Source organism: Coregonus clupeaformis, chromosome 33, assembly GCF_020615455.1.
Source record: "Coregonus clupeaformis isolate EN_2021a chromosome 33, ASM2061545v1, whole genome shotgun sequence".
NCBI classification, from domain to species: Eukaryota; Metazoa; Chordata; class Actinopteri; order Salmoniformes; family Salmonidae; genus Coregonus; species Coregonus clupeaformis.
Genome location: NC_059224.1, coordinates 19,096,234 through 19,115,526, shown reverse-complemented (window position 1 = coordinate 19,115,526; position 19,293 = coordinate 19,096,234). Strand labels below are relative to the sequence as shown.

Genomic DNA, 19,293 nt, shown 5'->3' with positions numbered 1-19,293 from the left:
AGCACTTTTCATAAACACTGAGTATACCAAACATTAGGAACACCTTCCTAATATTGAGTTGTACCCCCCCGCCTTTTGCCCTCAGAACAGCCTCAATTCGTCGGGGCGTTCCTACAAGGTGTTGAAAGCGTTCCACAGGGATGCTGGCCCATGTTGACTCCATTGCTTCCCACAGTTGTGTCAAGTTGGCTAGATGTCCTTTGGGTGGTGGACCATTTCTTGATACACACGGGAGTGTGAAAAACCCAGCAGTGTTGTAGCTCTTGACACAAACCCGTTCGTCTGGCACCTACTACCATACCCCGTTCAAAGGCACTTAAATATTTTGTCTTGCCCATTCACCCTTTGAATGGCACACATACACAATCCATGTCTTGTCTCAAGGCTTAAAAATCATTCTTTAACCAGTCTCCTCCCCTTCATCTACACTGATTTGAAGTTAATTTAACAAGTGACATCAATAAGGGATCATAGCTTACACCTGGATTCACCTGGTCAGTCTATGTCATGGAAAGAGCAGGTGTTCTTAATGTTTTGTATACTCAGTGTAGTCTGCCCCACTTTCATTGTGTGTGCATCAGAGGATGCTGGTGGGAGGAGCCATAGGACGACGGGCTAATTGTAATGGCTGGAATGAAATAAATGGAACGGTATCAAACTTATGGAAACCACATGTTTGGCTCCGTTCCATTCATTCGACTTCAGTCATTACACTGAGCCTGTCCTCCTATAGCTCTTCCCACCAGCCTCCTGTGGTGCGTGTTTGACAGTCTGTAGTATGAACATATATACTAGTATTATCTTTCGCCTTGTTATCCAATGTGATCTGGATTTGCATACAGGTGAATCTCACGTTCACGTTCTTGATTCCCAGAGTGTCGTATATCTTTATAGAGCTACAGTACACCAGCCTCGCTCTCTGGGTAGCCCTGATATACAGCCCAACCCAACAGGAGTCTGTCTGTCTCTCCCTCTCTAATTCCTTCTTTATTTGATATGGAGCCTGTTGACAGAGTTACAGCCCCTACTCTGACAGATGGGTATTATACCCGTCACCTTATCATACTCAGTGGCTGGCTTTAATGTTTTATTTCACCTTGTGTGAACGACATCTTGTAATAGGAAACCATGTGCCCCTGTGACTGGGGGCCAAAAATGTGAGACAATGAAACCTAATGAGAGCAGTGTGTTTCACAATGGTTGTGCCACACTACAAGCAGCACACTTTTGGATGCGGCATGTCTGAAGTGTGTTGTTTTAGCATTGTGATGAAACACACACATTACCCGCTACTACTGACAAGTGATTATTTAGTAGTTATCGATGATGGTGATTATGTAAGTAGTTAGAGATTGTGTGTTTGTGTGTGTGCGCGCGCATGTGTCCACATTCCAGTGCAGCTCCACACAGGCCTCACATTGTTGTCTCTGAGAAACCCGATCCGAGAGCTCAGAATGACCGAGATACATCTACAGCCTCGGTTCCTACTGTAATTGTGTGTGTCGGTCGTGTGTGACCTTAGCTAGGGTCACCAGCTGTGTGGGGGGGTGGTTGACACACACACACACACACACATACATACATACATACATACATACATACATACATACATACATACATACATACAAACAGTGCATTCGGAAAGTATTCAGACCCCTTGACTGTTTCCACATTTTGTTACGTTACTGCCTTGTTCTAAAATGGATTAAATATTTTTTTTCCCTCATCAATCTACACACAATACCCCATAAAGACAAAGCAAAAACAGGTTTTTAGACATTTTTGCACATTTTTGAAAAATTAAAATACGGAAATATCACATTTACACAAGTATTCAGACCCTTTACTCAGTACATTGTTGAAACACCTTTGGCAGCGATTACAGCCTTGAGTCTTCTTGGGTATGACGCTACAAGCTTGGCACACCTGTATTTGGGGAGTTTCTCCCATTCTTTTACTGAGGAGTGGCTTCTGTCTGGTCACTCTACCGTAAAGGCCTGATTGGTGGAGTGCTGCAGAGATGGTTGTCCTTCTGGAAGGTTCTCCCATCTCCACAGAGGGTTCTTGGTCCATCGGGTTCTTGGTCAACTCCCTGACCAAGGCCCTTCTCCCCCGATTGCTCAGTTTGGCCGGCCGGCCAGCTCTAGGAAGAGTCTTGTTGGTTCCAAACTTCTTCCATTTAAGAATGATGGAGGCCACTGTGTTCTTGGGGATCTTCAATGCTGCAGAAATGTACCCTTCCCCAGATCTGTGCCTCGACACAATCCTGTCTCGGAGCTCTACAGACTATTCCTTCGACCTTATGGCTTGGTTTTTGCTCTGACATGCACTGTCAACTGTGGGATCTTATATAGACAGGTATGTGCCTTTCCAAATTATGTCCAATCAATTTAATTTACCACAGGTGGACTCCAATGAAGTTGTAGAAGGATGATCAATGGAAACAGGATGCACCTGAGCTCAATTGAGTCTCATAGCAAAGGGTCTGAATACTTTTGCAAAATAAATTTGCAAAAATGTCTAAAAACCTGTTTTCGCTTTGTCATTATGGGGTATTGTGTGTGGATTGATGAGGGGAAAAAAATATTGAATCCATTTTAGAATAAGGCTGTAATTTAACAAAATGTGGAAAAAGTCAAGAGGTCTGAATACTTTCCGAATGCACTGTACATACATACATACATACATACATACATACATACATTACCGTTCAAAAGTTTGGGGTCACTTAGAGATTTCCTTGTTTTCCATGAAAACATACATGAAATGAGCTTGAATAGGAAATATAGCAAAATGCATAGGAAAGGTAGTCATTGACAAGGTTAGAAATAATGATTTTTAATAGAAATAATAATTGTGTCCTTCAAACTTTGCTTTCGTCAAAGAATCCTCCATTTGCAGCAATTACAGCATAGCAGACCTTTGGCATTCTAGTTGTCAATTTGTTGAGGTAATCTGAAGAGATTTCACCCCATGCTTCCTGAAGCACCTTCCACAAGTTGGATCGGCTTGATGGGCACTTCTTACGGTCAAGCTGCTCCCACAACAGCTCAATAGGGTTGAGATCCGGTGACTGTGCTGGCCACTCCAATATAGACAGAATACCAGCTGACTGCTTCTTCCCTAAAATAATTATTGCATAGTTTGGAGCTGTGCTTTGGGTCATTGTCCTGTTGTAGGAGGAAATTGGCTCCAATCAAGCGCCGTCCACAGGGTATGGCATGGCGTTACAAAATGGAGTGATAGCCTTCCTTCTTCAAGATCCCTTTTACTCTGTACAAATCTCCCACTTTACCACCACCAAAGCACCCACAGACCATCACATTGCCTTCTCCAGCATCTTTTCATTTGGTCTGCGTCTCACCAATGTTCTTCTTTGTGGTCCGAACACCTCAAACTTTGATTTGTCTGTCCATAACACTTTTTTCCAATCTTCCTCTGTCCAGTGTCTGTGTTCTTTTGCCCATCTTAATCTTTTCTTTTTATTGGCCAGTCTGAGATATGGCATTTTCTTTGCAACTCTGCCTAGAAGGTCAGCAACCCGGAGTCGCCTCTTCATTGTTGACGTTGAGACTGGTGTTTTGTGGGTACTATTTAATGAAGCTGCCAGTTGAGGACCTGTGAGGCATCTGTTTCTCAAACTAGACACTCTAATGTATTTGTCCTCTTGCTCAGTTGTGCATCAGGGCCTCCCACTCCTCTTTCAATTCTGGTTAGAGACAGTTTGCGCTGTTCTGTGAAGGGAGTAGTACACAGCGTTGTACGAGATCTTCAGTTTCTTGGCAATTTCTCGCATGGAATAGCCTTCATTTCTCAGAACAAGAATAGACTGATGAGTTTCAGAAGAAAGTTATTTGTTTCTGGCCATTTTTATCCTGTAATCAAACCCACAATTGCTGATGCTCCAGATACTCAACTAGTCTCAAGAAGGCCAGTTTTATTGCTTCTTTAATCAGCACAACAGTTTTCAGCTGCGCTAACATAATTGCAAAAGGGTTTTCTAATTATCAATTAGCCGTTTAAAATGCTAAACTTGGATTAGCAAACACAACGTGCCATTGGAACACAGGACTGATGGTTGCTGATAATGGGCCTCTGTACGCCTATGTTGATATTCCATTAACAATCAGCCGTTTCCAGCAACAATAGCCATTTACAACATTAACAATGTCTACACTGTATTTCTGATCAATTTGATGTTATTTTAATGGACATAAAAATTGCTTTTCTTTCGAAAACAAGGACATTTCTAAGTGACCCCAAACTTTTGAACGGTAGTGTACATACATACATACATACATACATATTATTATTATTATTATTATTATTATTATTATTATTATTATTATTATTATTATTACACATGCTCAAATCCTTTCATATGGCCTTTTTTTCTGTAAATCATGTCATAGAAAATACATCTACTTACAAACACTGATCTAACATTGGCCTTTACCTGACCTTGCACTGTTCTCTCAGACAGGACTGTGTGTGTATGTGATCTGTCATTCTGTATTTTAATTGGGCTACAATATCTGTCATTAATATCAGATTTCCTTTTTCCTTCTCTCCCTCCATCTCTCTCTCTGCAGGTCAGTGGCTGTGTTGACTGAGTGTATGAGGAATAAGGTGTTGGCCAAGTTTTTCCGGGAGCGTCAGGAATCTCTGAGACACTCCCTGCCTCTGGGCTCCTACCTGCTCAAGCCAGTGCAGAGGATCCTCAAGTACCACCTACTGCTGCACGTCAGTAACACACCTAAGCACACACACACTGACACCTACATCACACTAGCAAAACCCCACATAAGCCAAACACTCAGACCACAAAGAACTGTGTGTGTACAGTTATCTGTAATGTACTGTATATTAAGTTAGCCACCAGTCTATTTTTGAACAAGCTAACCCTACTGCCAAGAAATACCGAGCCAACATAGCTGGCTACTGCAGAAACAGATGGTACCCAGTCTAACGTACAGCTATCCGTGTACATTACCCACTCTAACCCTGGGTGTGTTTTCTGTCCCCTGTAGGAGATAGCCAACCACCTGGAGAAGGACACAGAGACATATGACGTGGTGCAGGAAGCCATTGACACCATGCAGAGAGTGGCCTGGCACATCAACGACATGAAGAGGAAACACGAACACGCTGTCAGGCTGCAGGTAAGACTACACTTGCAAATTAACATGCACACACACATATACACATAGGCACACATGCTCACACATACCTGCATATGCAGTCAGGACTCCGGTTTTTACTGTAGTCTGGTCATGGCAATTCACTTATGTAAAGCAGGTACAAGCACATACACACACACACCTGACATGTTACAAGTTGGTCAACACACACACACGTTTATTCTGCTCCAACAAAGTACATTTGAAATAGTCTGCATCTTAGTGGTTTGAATTAGTTTGTGACATTAGTGGCTGTCCACAGATCCTCCCATTGTTTCCCTAGCTTTCACCAGTCTAGTCTGCTTCCCAAATGGCACCCTATTTCATACATAGTGCACTACTTCTGATAAAAGCCCTATGGATGGGTCAAAAGTAGTGCACTATATAGGGAATAGTGTGCCATTTGGGATGCACACTCTGTCTGTCTCCGCTAGGTTATGCAAGACATTGTTTTCCAGGGCTAATGATGGCCTTGCATAACACAGCCGGCAGATAAAAGAGAAAGTGTAGCTTTATTCAGTGGGGAGGAGGATGATCAGATGAGTGAAGAAATGTGTGTGGAAGTATTTACTCAGGATCTGAGGAAGAGTGCTTAGCTGACCTGTCTAATTCTCTCCGTCCTTTTTTGTCTCGCTCCTTTCCTTCCTCTCTTCTCTCCTCCTTCTCATGTCCTTTCTTGTCCTTCTTTTGTTCTCTCACCTGTTTCTCTTAACTCATTCTCATCCTATTCCTCTCTCTTTCCCTCTCCTCACTCTCCCCCCTCTCCTCCTCCGCTCTCTCTTTCCCTCTCCCTCTCACTTATTATTCCCTCTGTCCTCTTCCTCCTCTCCCTTTCCCTCCTCTCACTCACTCTCCCCCTCTCCTCTTCCTCCTCCCTGTCTTCCCTCCCCCTGTCTCAGGAGATCCAAAGTCTGCTAACCAACTGGAAGGGGCCTGATCTGATTGGCTACGGGGAGCTGGTTTTGGAGGGGACATTCCGTCTGCAGCGGGCCAAGAATGAGCGCACGCTCTTCCTGTTCGACAAACTGTTGCTGGTCACCAAGAAACGCGAGGAGGCCTTCACCTACAAGGCCCACATCCTGGTCAGTCACAACACTAATACCTCCCAAAACTTCCTAAGGTGTACCAGTCTTTATACTTCTACCCAAAGTGAGACATTCATCATACTAACCATGTCTCTGTCATTATAGTGTTGTAACCTGATGTTGGTGGAAATCATTCCAAAGGAGCCACTCAGCTTCAGTGTGTTCCACTACAAGAACCCCAAACTACAGCACACTGTACAGGTAAAGCAAAATTACACCCCACAAACCCAAATTCTAGCATATTCCACAGTCGATTGTACAGCATAGAGGAAAAGTAGCCTGTACTATCCCACTTGTGCTCTGCCAAGCCCACCACTCCTACGTGCCCAGACATGTTGAATTGTTGATGTTGAATGAGAAGGGCTTGTTGTTTCTCAACATGAGTGTTTTTGAAGGGACTTCAAACACCACCATAATCTGTTTTATGTAACAAGATAAAAGAGTCGAAGGGCATATCCCACTATTGTTATGGGTTTGTCATAATCATATTATACTTTGTTAAAGTTAGAATCCTTAATTAAAACAATTTCTCCCCGCTCCTGTTTAGCTAAAAAGCTAAGGGATTGGCCTGGAGAAATGTAACAACTCTCAAATTCATAGACCGAGCTATGGATGCAAGGACTGACCATCCATGATATCAAATGAATAGTTTAACCATGTTTTGAGGCTTTGTTTACATTTGTTGTTTCCAAACATTGGAATAAAACAAGCTTATATGTTGTGTTCTAATGGGGTCTGACAGTTGAAATAAGCTCATGAGGCATTTATAAGTTATATTCTTCAAGAATCAATGGGTATATATAATTAATTTATAAGTACCAAAATGGATGTAGCAACTAAGGATTCAAAATGTAAAGTCTAGTTTAATGTCTCTCTTCTTCTGTCCTCTCTGTTGTGCTGTGCTCCGCCCCCAGGCTAAGTCCCAGCAGGACAAACGCATGTGGATCCTACACCTGAAGAGACTCATACTGGAAAACCACCCGGCTAAAATCCCAGCCAAGGTGAGACACGGAGCAAGCAATGTGTGTGCTGTGCTCACTAATGACATAAACACAACCCTGAGTGGGAGGAGGTGGAATGGTCTCACTCTCCCTCTTTCTTTTTCGATCACCCTCTCTTTCTTCTCTCCTCCTCTCCTTGGCTCTGGTTCAAATGGAAAATTATGCTTTTGTCTGGAGGAAATCCTTGAGAGGGTTCATTGTAATTACAATAAAGGGATCTCTTGTTAAACTTGATGCTTGTAAAGTAGTCAGGTTCTGTTGGAAAAGACTACTGTCTGGCGCCATCTAGTGTCTGGTAGCCCCATATCCTCAACCTCAATTATAGGCTAACTGAACTCTGTAATATGGAGCTCACTTTAGTGTTTTGTTTTTTATCTTGATTTTCAGGCCAAGCAGGCCATTTTGGAGATGGATGCTATGCGTAAGTATTCATTTGATATTGGTTGAAGCCTCTTCTGACTATTGTCAGATCATTAAGTTTATTGGAGTTTATTTGGGTGTGTGTAACATTCCCTCTCTCCTCTGTCCTCTCCAGACCACCCAGGGTTCCACTACAGTCCCGACGGGGACAAGAGGAGCCCCCACACCAAGGAGGGCTCCAACCCTCGACGGGTCCGCAGGAAGTCAGGTGAGAAACAGGAGGGACAGGAACAAGGTACTGTAAATGATCAGTGCTGATGCCAATGGACGGGGCCAGTTTCTCTGACATGTCCTGTCCTGTCTGTCTCTCCTCAGAGCCTTTGTCCAAGTTACTGAAGAACGCTAAACATGGTGTAAAGGAAGATGGCTCAAAGGTGAGCTTAAACCCACATTAGTAATTTATGGATGGTGACACAATGCTACAGTTACACAAAGAAACAGTGTTATATCCATAGAGATCCTATTAAATTAATAGAGGGGCTATGTCATGAACCCCCAAAGTTCCAGAATGGTATGATAATGGCTGCTTTTGTGGTCAGGGAGAAATCCCTGTCTTAACATGCAGTCTAGACCGGGCACACGCGTGCGCCATAGCGCACATGTTGATTTTGTACATCCACACCAGACGCGATCCAGACACGCTGGTTGAAATATCAAAACGAACTCTGAACCAACTATATTAATTTGGTGGCACATGGACATTTAGCTAGCTAGCTTGCTGTTGCTAGCTAATTTGTCCTGGGATATAAACATTGGGTTGTTATTTTACCTGAAGTGCACAAGGTACAAAATCGTGTGTTCTCTACTCTGACATTTAATCCACAGATGATAAAATCGTTTCTAGTAATCTCTCCTCCTTCAGTAGTAGTCTTCTTTTTCTTCTTCTGTGGACTTTATGTCGGTTGGCAACCAACTTTAATAAATAATAATAATATGCCATTTAGCAGACGCTTTTATCCAAAGAGACTTACAGTCATGCGTGCATACATTTTTTTTGTGTATGGGTGGTCCCGGGGATCGAACCCACTACCTTGGCGTTACAAGCGCTGTGCTCTACCAGCTGAGCTACAGAGGACCATAATGCATTTAAGGTGCATTACCACCACCAACTGGACTGGAGTGTGGACCTCAGTTCATCTTTCAATCACCTACGTGGGTATATGCTCCTAAAAACCAATGAGGAGATGGGAAAGGCGGGACTGGCAGCGCATCTAGCGTTAAAAAAATATAACCAAATTCTATTTTAGCGCCTGGCTACGCATACGCTCGTGAGCAGTTTGGATGAAATGATTGAATAACATGTACACTAAATGTACACATCCATGTTATTCAATCATTGCATCCACACTGCTCGCAAGCGTCTGCGTAGCCAGGTGCTAAAATAGAACTTGGTTCTATTTGTGACACTTGATGCGCTGCAAGTCCCACCTCTCCCATCTCCTCATGGGTTTTTAGGAGCATATACCCACGTGGGTGATTGAAAAATTAACTGAGGTCCATTTGGTGGTGGTAATGCACCTTAATTAAACTATGAAATAACACATATGGAATCATGTAGTAATCAAAAAAGTGTTAAACAAATCAAAATATATTTGAGATTTTTCAAATAGGCACCCTTTGCCTTCATGACAGCTTTGCACACTCTTGGCATTCTCTCAACCAGCTTCACCTGGAATGCTTTTCCAACAGTCTTTAAGGAATTCCCACATATGCTGAGCACTTGTTGGCTGCTTTTCCTTCACTCTGCCGTCCGACTCATCCCAAACCATCTCAATTTGGTTGAGGTCGGGGGATTGTGTGTTGGGTCATTGTCCAGTTGAAAAACAAATGATAGTCCAACTAAGCCCAAACCAGATGGGATGGCGTATCGCTGCAGAATGCTGGGGTAGCCATGCTGGTTAAGTGTGCCTTGAATTCTAAATAGATTACAGACAGTGTCACCAGCAAAGCACCCCCACACCATAACACCTCCTCCTCCATGCTTTACGGTGGGAAATACACATGCGGAGATCATCCGTTCACCCACACCGCGTCTCACAAAGACACAGCAGTTGGAACCATAAATCTCCAATTTGGACTCCAGACCAAAGGACAAATTCCACCGGTCTAATGTCCATTGCTCGTGTTTCTTGGCCCAAGCAAGGTCTCTTCTTCTTATTGGTGTCCTTTAGTAGTGGTTTCTTTGCAGCAATTTGACCATGAAGGCCTGATTCACACAGTCCCCTCTGAACAGTTGATGTTGAGATGTCTCTGTGACTTGAACTCTGTGAAGCATTTATTTGCGCTGCAATTTCTGAGGCTTGTAACTCTAATGAACTTATCCTCTGCAGCAGAGGTAACTCTGGGTCTTCCATTCCTGTGGCGGTCCTCATGAGAGCCAGTTTCATCCTAGCTCTTGATGGTTCTTGCGACTGCACTTGAAGAAACTTTCAAAGTTCTTGAAATGTTCTGTATTGACTGACCTTCATGTCTTAAAGTGTCAAGGCGTCAGTGTAATGCGGTAGGACTAAGTCAGGCGCAGGACACAGAGCTGATCGAAAAACGTACTTTACTCGTAGGTATCTTAATGAACATACCTCCACGCAGGGAGGAACAAACCCGCTCACATACGACAACCAAAACATGAACAAACACGCACAACACACAGTGTGAGCCAGAGGGTTAAATAGGGAAGAAATGATTACATGATGGGAAACAGGTGAGACCAATACAGACAAAACAAGTAGAACATAGAAACATGGATCGGTAGCAGCTAGTACTCTGGTGACGACGAACGCCGAAGCCTTCCCAAGCAAGGAGGAGGGACAGCCTCGGCTGAATTCGTGACATAAAGTAATGATGGACTGTCGTTTCTCTTTGCTTATTTGAGCTGTTCTTGCCATAATATGGACTTGGTCTTTTACCAAATAGGGCTATCTTCTGTATACCCCCCTACCTTGTCCCAACACAACTGATTGGCTCAAACGCATTAAGAGGGAAAGAAATTCCACAAATTAACTTTTAAGAAGGCACACCTGTTAATTGAAATGCATTCCAGGTGACTACCTCATGAGGTGTGTCCAAACTTTTGACTGGTAGTGTATATTGCAACGCTCGCGCACGAAATGCAAGCGGTGTGGTCAGCATGTAAGGCTTGATATATCAGAAATTGTGTAATAGAATTATTGTCAACCTAAAATATTGTCATATAATTATAAATAGTTTATACTGGTTTTATATACAGTTCTGTATAAATAGCCTCTAAAATATATGTAAACATATATTTATATGAAAACTAAATTTGTGTTTTTTTGGAAAGCTGTTTTTTGCAGTGTTATTATATGATACAATATCAGTACATGTTGCATTTACAACTTGTCTAAGTCCTATCATCAACTGATTTCAGCCAGTGTATGGCTGTGTATTGACTGCGTTCTTTGAATGGAATATTGGCAGTTAATGTGAAACATTTATGGAATCATTCAACTTAAACTGGCTGGCTAGCTACCTAACAAACATACAGTGCAGATAATCTTCAAATTCATTGTTTTGCACTATATCTTATCACAGCACTGGCTGACCATGGTTGACCAACTCCCTTACCAAAATTGCTGACCTTATATACTGTCATAAGAAGGTTAATGTCCATTTTAGTATTATAATTCCTAATTCTATGATTATATTCCCATTATAGAGTAAAAGTTTCAGATAGTTTAGGTGTTATTTGCAACGCTTGCTAAACCCCTCAATCATGCACACATTTAACACTCTGGCTTATCACCCTCTCTCTGTAGCGGACGAGTCTGGGTGCCACCCTGCTCTCCCCCGTGTCCCAGCTGGCTCTGGGCACTATTGGTCGCAGCCGCAGCCTGGTCAACCAATCACAGGAGTCCCTGGACCCTGGCGACCATTTTGACCATAGCGACAGGGAGGATGGGGAGGAGCCACACCAGCAGGATGCCGACGATGAGGACGACAGTGGCCTGGTGAGTCTCTCCTACCTACCCACAATGCATCAGTTTGACCTTTTGAACCTCTTTCTCTTCATTCAAGTTTATCAGATTTGCCTGATTTGATTTCGATCCTTAGCCCCTTGCTCTAGCCCCTTTACAGGTATGAAGGGATTAGATAGGTAAAGGCATGTTCATTACAACATTTTCTAAATGTGTGTGTAGGGTGGGGGAAAGAGGCTGCGAGTCCCAGAGAAGTCTAGCAGGAAGAAGTTGAACCAACAGGCATCTATGGACAGCAGCATCGACCAATGGAAGACCTTCAACATGAGCGCTTCAGACCTACAGGTGACTGACCCGAACAGTGTGATGAGAATGACTAGTAGGAATAGTTGTGTACAGGACTTAACTCTAATTTAATAAAGTTCTACATCAACATTTGCACATTTACAAAATAATGTAATTTCTCCTCCCTCCATCTCTCCTCTCCAGAGGGCTAACAAATCTCTTCAGGGAGGTCACCACCCTCCTCTCCTCAGGACGCCCCGTGTGACAGAGGAACCCCCGGACACCCATGTCCCCTCCATGCTGGTCCCGGGGGGTGACCCGCAGACGGTGGGGAACATCTGGGCAGACCACCGTGTCCGCAGAGCCATGTTCCCCACGCGTCAGCGCACCATGAACCCAGACGAAGAGGACGAGGACATCTACCAGATGTTTGTCCCCACTGAGCTCGGCGGGCCAGAACCAGAACCACTTCCTGTTAGGTCAGAGGTCACATCGTCTCCCAGCAGGACCCAGGGGCGACCCTGCAGCTGGCACATGGAGCAGGTGCCCACGGTGCAGATAGACCCCCCGTCCACCGGGGACAGCAGAGGGCTGCGGAGAGCCAGCAGCGTGGGGGAGAAACAGACTGGCGGCCGACAGAGCCAGCCTGGTCAGGATGACGACCAGGAAGGGATGATCCACGCCGAATCCTCCAGCAATGACATCTCGGGTTCGTCGTCGGCCGAGCAGCTGATGATAGACGACATAGAGAACATTTACGACAACATCAGCTATGAGGACCTGAAGAGCATGGGGCTTATCAGGAGGGAGCAGGAGGATCGTGGGGCCCAAAGAGAGGCCCTTAGAGACACACAGGGGCCTGGGGCTCTAAACACTGGGGTCACTGGGGGTATTACAGAGCCTCTCATCGAGCCAGACTGCTTGTCTGACAGTAACCACTCCTCCACCGCCCAGGAGGGGGTGCCATTTGGGACGTGTGCGCTGAAGATCGTGGAGGAGGAGAACATCTATGACACTATCTGCTTTAGGGAACCCCCAGCCAAGGGTGACAGGGATGGGGACAGCCTGGGGGGCTTCGTGTCCGAGGAGAGCCTCCATTTTGGGGAAGACGAGGGGACGGAGGATAACTCCCACCCAGTCCACGGCACCTCCGAACCGGACTATTCCTCCTCATCTGCCTCGGAAACGTTCTCCCAACGTTCCCACACCGGTGACCAGATGTCGGAGCAGGTGGACGAGATCTGGAACGATTTGGAAAACTACATCAAGAAGAACGAGAAGAAAGCGGACCGCCTTCCTGCCGCGTTTCCCGTGAGTGCCAGTGAGGCCCCCAAGAAGACCTCGTCGGTCAAGAGCAGCCCCAAAAAGAACAGCTCCCAAAAACACAGCTCCCTTACCAAGAGCCCCCCAGCCCGCAATCCCAACCCCCCCACTGTGACCCCCCCTCACCAATTCACCATCCCCATCTTCCCAGAGCTGCTCAGAGAGGCTACCTTTGAAGAGGAAGACCATTACCCCTCCCCCTCTCCCCTCACTCCCCCGTCCCTCCCCTTGCCTGCCATCCCAGACCCTGCCCCTCCCGGGACAGTCAAGAGCATCCGTAACAGACTGGCCCGCCTCAGCAGTGGCAGCTTCCGTCTAGAGGATGATGATGAGCTGGGGGAGCTGCCCCAACGGGACCCCAGCCAGAGGGACCCCTCCATCAGGAACCTCCACAACCTGTTCCCTGGGGAGCTGACCGGGCTGGGGGGTCTGGACTCCCCCCTGGCCGCCTCTTCTCTCCTTCCGGGGGACTCAGTGGACAGCTTCTCCCAGGAGCTCATGGACAAGACCAAGAACCGTGTGTTCCTGATGGCTCGCCAATACAGCCAGAAGATCAAGAAGGCCAATCAGCTGCTCCGCATGAAGAGCATGGACCCCGGCGACATGGGGTCAGGAGGACACAACAGGGAGGAGAAGAAGCAGCAGAAAGACCTGGAGAAGAAGCAGAAAGACCTGGCAGCCATTTTGGAGGATAAGAAGCAAGGCGGGGCTGCCATAGGTAACAAACATAATCAGTAGTTGTTTATCTAGTCATGATATGTACAGCTAACTACAGTCAGGTCCATAATTATTGGCACCTTTGATAATGATGAGCGAAAAAGACTGTATAAAATAAATAATACAAATACTGAGCTATATTGCATGCAACATTTTATTGGCACCCCTGTTTTCAGTACACCCTCCCCTTGCGAAGATAACGACACTGAGACATTTTCTAAAATGTTTTATGAGATTGGAGAACACATTGAGAGTGATCTTAGACCATTCCTCCACACATAATATTTTCCAGATCCTTGATATCTTTCGTCTGCGCTTATGGACTGCTCTCTTCAATTCAAACCACAGGTTATTAATGGGGTTCAAGATCGCCATTTGCTTCCAATGGTCCTGTGGCCCTTGTTAAGGTCTACGGCATCATGAACTTTACTACCAGGACATTTTAGCCAAAAACCTGGTTGCCTCTTCAAGGAAGCTGACACTTCAATGGCCGCAAGTGGATCTTCCAGCAAGACAAATAACTCTAAGCACTAATCAAAATCCACAAAAAAATGGTTAATTGAACACAACATCAACATATTGCAATGGCAATCACAGTCTCCGGACTTGAACCCCATTGATAACCTGTGGTTTGAATTGAAGAGGGCAGTCCATAAGAGCAGACTAAGGATATCAAGGATCTGGAAATATTCTGTATGGAGGAATGGTCTAAGATCGTCCCCAACGAGTTCTCCAATCTCATAACACATTGTAGAAAAAGGCTGTGTCGTTATCCTTGTAAGGGGAGTGTGATAGAGTATTGAAAACATTTGCCTTTTTAGATTTTTTTAAATTACTTGTTAAACAACATCTCTTTCTCTGAGCAATTGTATTAGTATAAAATAATAGTATTTCCAAAAAAAGTATTTATTTTATACAGTATTTTTTGCTCATCTTTATCAAGGGTGCCAATAATGGTGGACCTGACTGTTTGGTTAATAAAATGACTAAACATGAATTCTGTGTATTTTATTAATGTCACTTATTGTCTCCTTATCTACCTCTCTCTCTCTCTCTCTCTCTCTCTCTCTCTCTCTCTCTCTCTCTCTCTCTCTCTCTCTCTCTCTCTCTCTCTCTCGCTCTCGCTCTCGCTCTCGCTCTCGCTCTCGCTCTCGCTCTCGCTCTCTCTCAGGTGCGAGGATAGCCGAGTACTCCCAGCTGTATGACCAGGTGATGTTTAAAAACCCTTCAGGTCAGGGCTCCAGCAGCCCGGGCCCTCCTGGCTCGCACCATGCCCACCCAGGGCTGCCCTCCTCCCCATCCCTGCCTGAGACCTGCTCCTCCCTGGGCCTAGGGCTGGAGGATGACTGGCTCCTCTCCACCTACAGCAATGGGGAGCTGGCCAGCTTTGTGTCAGAGATACGGTCCTCCACCCCCCAGTGCAGGCTCACCGCAGCCTGCTCCGTCCCCACCCTAAAGATCCTACCTCCCTCCCCAGAGACCTCACCCACCCAGCGGTGGAGCTCTTGTGTCTCCGCCCCCAGCGAGAAGGAGGAGCATGTGTACAGTTCTATTAAACGACACACCTCCTTTAACTCCCCCTCCTCTTCCTCGTCCTCCTCTAAACCACCTACCAGCCGCTGCCAGTCTATCTGCTCACTGGGCGACCGGCAGCAGGAGAAGGAGAATGACTGTACCAGGTCCAACCGTGGCCCGGCTGTGGTCCAGAGTTCCTCAGAAAGACTCCATGGCCCCAGCAGTCTGGGCCGGGCCGGTCGGCAGAGCAGCCTCCCGGAGCGGTCCAGTTGCGGTCACAGTCACTCTGACCTCACCCTGCAAGACGGTCAGCAGGTGGTAGTCCTGAACCGTGCCTCCCCACTGAGCATGCTCACAGCCACCCAGAACTACCTGGCCAACTTCAAGGACAATGGAGACGACGATGACGACGATTACGTAGAGATCCGCTCTGAGGATGAGAGCGAGCGCGAGCGGTACCAGGACTGCTCTGGGCAGCGTAACAGCGGTGGTGGTGTTGGCTCCAGAGGGCCAGCCCAGAGCCAGACCCAGAGTCTGCCCTGCACCCCGTCGAGGTCCTCCTGTGGGCTGACGGACCGGGAGCGTCTGCAGGAGTACCTGTGGGCGGAGCAGCAGGCGCAGCAGAACCAGCCCAACATCGTCCAGTCACTCAGAGAGAAGTTCCAATGCCTCAGCTCCAGTAGCTTCGCCTGAGTTGCCATGACCACCCATAACACACCACCATATGAATATACTAGTGCATGTAGTTTAAGCAGGTCTGTAGCTTTGCCTGTCTCATCATGACAGCAAATAACACCACACGAAAGACAAAAAATGACATTGTTTTCTTCCATCCACAACACGCTGGAGTTTTGTTGACAAAGAATGACACACTAAATGCTAAATTCAACACACTACTGTACACATAACACTACACACAACACAGGTCTCTAGCTTTGCCAATATGCATTTTTGCCTGATTCACTGTTACGACATCACACACAACATGCAATACTGCAGCTTTGCCAAAGTCACATGGTCAAATTTCCACATATCACAAAACAACATGCCAAATACCGCACCTGAGTAGTCATGGCAACATACATGTACAGGAACATATTAGTACTACAAAGGCACTCCACCGCCACAGCACTTCCTTACAGTCTTCCATGTCAAGCAGATTGACTTCCGTATCTATTTTAGATACGTTGAAAAATAACTATGAAACTGTAAAAATTATCATTTTTAGCAAACTGGATGAGTCCAACACAGTGTGGAAAGGGGCTCAGAGTGTATGGGCTTAAGGTTTAAAGGGAAGCATACAGGTCATCTTTTTGAGATGTTGGAAATGAGTATTCCATATACTGTACAGATATTTCTGTTATAAATAGTAAGAAATAGAAAATGATCCATTAATTCTAACTGTTCCCCCTTCAACAGAAACACTGATAACCCAAAAATGTAATTTGGTAGACTGCTGTAGTCTGCTAGCATCTCTTGATGAGGAAATGGCACTGGCTGAATTTGAGTTATGTTGCTGTAATTTCCTCTTCTGAACACTATCATTTTAGTAAACAACCAACTAATCAAGGTTTTTAACCTTTTGTTTGAGTTACTCTGAAAATATCTTCCTTTTTAAAGGTTGTTTTAGCATATTTAACTTCCTATAGCTGAGCTTACCCCTTATCAGAGGGATGATCCTATGTGACTAGTTGTCAGTGGTAGTGTTTTAACTGTGCATAATACAGTGTCAACCAATTTAACAATCTGTACAAGCAGCTTAATGAATTTGCAATTAGCTCAGGATTATAGGCTAGGTATGGACATCTTATCAGCGATAATATAAGGAAGAGGATCCACGTGCCTTTTTAAGCATGGAGCCTCCACACATAGTACCTTGCTGTTCATTAGGTTGAGTATATTTTACATTGGGCTATGGTGACGTCAAGCGTAGATAGCCTGTACCAGTCTTTCTATAATGATTGGGTTTTCTCAACCTGCTCAAACGCCTTGGTCATGACTAGGGGATCGCGCTTTAAACAGAAAAATCTTAAAATCAAGAGAAAAGTGTGTTGATATTTCAAAGATATTCAATAAGCAGCCGCGATAGGAGTTATCTATTTATTTTGAATCTGTGGGTCTGAAAATGTTAATAAGTATATATTAGTCTTCTGCGTACACTATGTAGGTTGAGTGGCATAATGCATCTTAATAAGAGAAACCTAAAATGTTATTTTATCTTATTCATTTTAAAATGTTGTTTCTAAGAGGGACCATGGAGGAGAGCGTTAAATGAGTGCAGTACTGTGTTTTGATGTACATTTCTCTTAAACCTCACAGAACTTCGGGTCAGATTTTTTGTTTACTTCATGGGACACCCCCCCACCTTCACACTACTGATCAGCACCCCACCCCTCCCACTCCCTTTCTAAACACGTTATGCCTGAATATCATCCAATAATCCTGATTCATTAAAATATTCACAATAGTCATATTAGGATAGATTGTCACATACATTGAGTTGACTTTTTGTTTTAACTCGGACGTCACTTTACAGTTTCAGTAGTGCGGATACACACTTATTAAGAATTTGTTTCATGTTTGATCTCATCTTCAACTTACAATGTCTTATTTATTTACAAAAAATCCCTATTCTTGACCGCACACATCGCTATTATGAAACGCCACAGCCAGTTTGTAAATTAGAAAAACATTTATTTATTAAGAGGTTGGCTTCTTGATGAATTTCGGGACACTTTGGATAAAATTTGGTTCATTTGTTTACTGTGAATGTTACAAAAATGTTTCGTTTTTTATTTTACGCACTGTTTGATATTTTCCTTATCAAAATAATAAATGAAAAGTTGGAATGCACAATATCATGGCCTACTGTTCAAATCAATGTAATGTATCCAAAACAACTTAAAAATATGAAGTATGTTTTTTGTTCATTGTATATTTTGTTTCTCGTGTTTCACTGGTGGGGATTGTCAACCTTCATTGAAATTGAATTGACTCTTGCACTTTTTCTTTCTTTTTTAACATTTGATTTGTAAACACTTTGTAAAGATGTACATTTTAGGAGAGTTATTATTGTATGCCATAGGTTTGCTTTATAATGATTTAATGTTTAACTTAAGTGTACTGTACATTTTTTTACTGCTAGTTGGCATTGCTCAAGAAAACAAATGTATTTGAGGCAATAAATAAAAGATAAAATGTGGGTTTTGGTGACTTGTTGAACAATTATTCACTGATCAAATACACTTGAGCTACCCATGACTGAAAAACACTTGATGGATAATATAAATTCATACACAAGGTTGCATGAGAGCTATTCAGAGCATCAACTGAACCATGATATTGACATTATTTTAGCACAAAGACATCGACATAGGCCTAAGCAATACAGTAAGTAACTAAGTTAAAGAAGTCAGTAATGAAAGACTACTGTTAGCTGAGAGAAATAAAGATTGTATACAAATTACAGCCGGTTATGTTGGGCCTCATGAGGGTTTTAGGATGAGTGCTATATTTTTTAGAGAATTTTTTTATTTAACTAGGCAAGTCAGTTAAGAACAAATTCTTATTTACAATGACGGCCTACACCGGCCAAACCCGGACGACGCTGGGCCAATTGTGCGCCGCCCTATGGGACTCCCAATCACGGCCGGTTGTGATACAGCCTGGAATCGAACCAGGGGGTCTGTAGTGACGCCTCAAGCACTGAGATGCTGCGCCACTTGGAGTTAATCAGAATTAACTGATATAGAATACTTACTGGTGACTTGCTGTACTTGTTTTTGGTATGGAAAATGCTTGAGACTACAAGCAAGTGCTACAACACCTGCCAAAG

General features: G+C 44.4%; 1 protein-coding gene across 1 annotated transcript in view; it reads left to right on the top strand.

Moving 5' to 3' along the window:
- The window catches only part of LOC121548755 (pleckstrin homology domain-containing family G member 1-like), a 53,946-nt gene extending 35,286 nt beyond the window's left edge, over positions 1-18,660 (top strand). Inside the window, exons 6-17 of the mRNA XM_041860295.2 lie at positions 4,593-4,743; positions 5,031-5,162; positions 6,080-6,262; positions 6,371-6,466; positions 7,180-7,266; positions 7,654-7,687; positions 7,802-7,894; positions 8,002-8,060; positions 11,460-11,651; positions 11,841-11,963; positions 12,108-13,944; positions 15,115-18,660. Coding sequence (XP_041716229.2) covers positions 4,593-4,743; positions 5,031-5,162; positions 6,080-6,262; positions 6,371-6,466; positions 7,180-7,266; positions 7,654-7,687; positions 7,802-7,894; positions 8,002-8,060; positions 11,460-11,651; positions 11,841-11,963; positions 12,108-13,944; positions 15,115-16,151 — 4,024 coding nt within the window. The 3' untranslated portion in view covers positions 16,152-18,660. The remainder of the gene's footprint in view (positions 1-4,592; positions 4,744-5,030; positions 5,163-6,079; positions 6,263-6,370; positions 6,467-7,179; positions 7,267-7,653; positions 7,688-7,801; positions 7,895-8,001; positions 8,061-11,459; positions 11,652-11,840; positions 11,964-12,107; positions 13,945-15,114) is intronic.
- Positions 18,661-19,293: the final 633 nt, after the last annotated feature.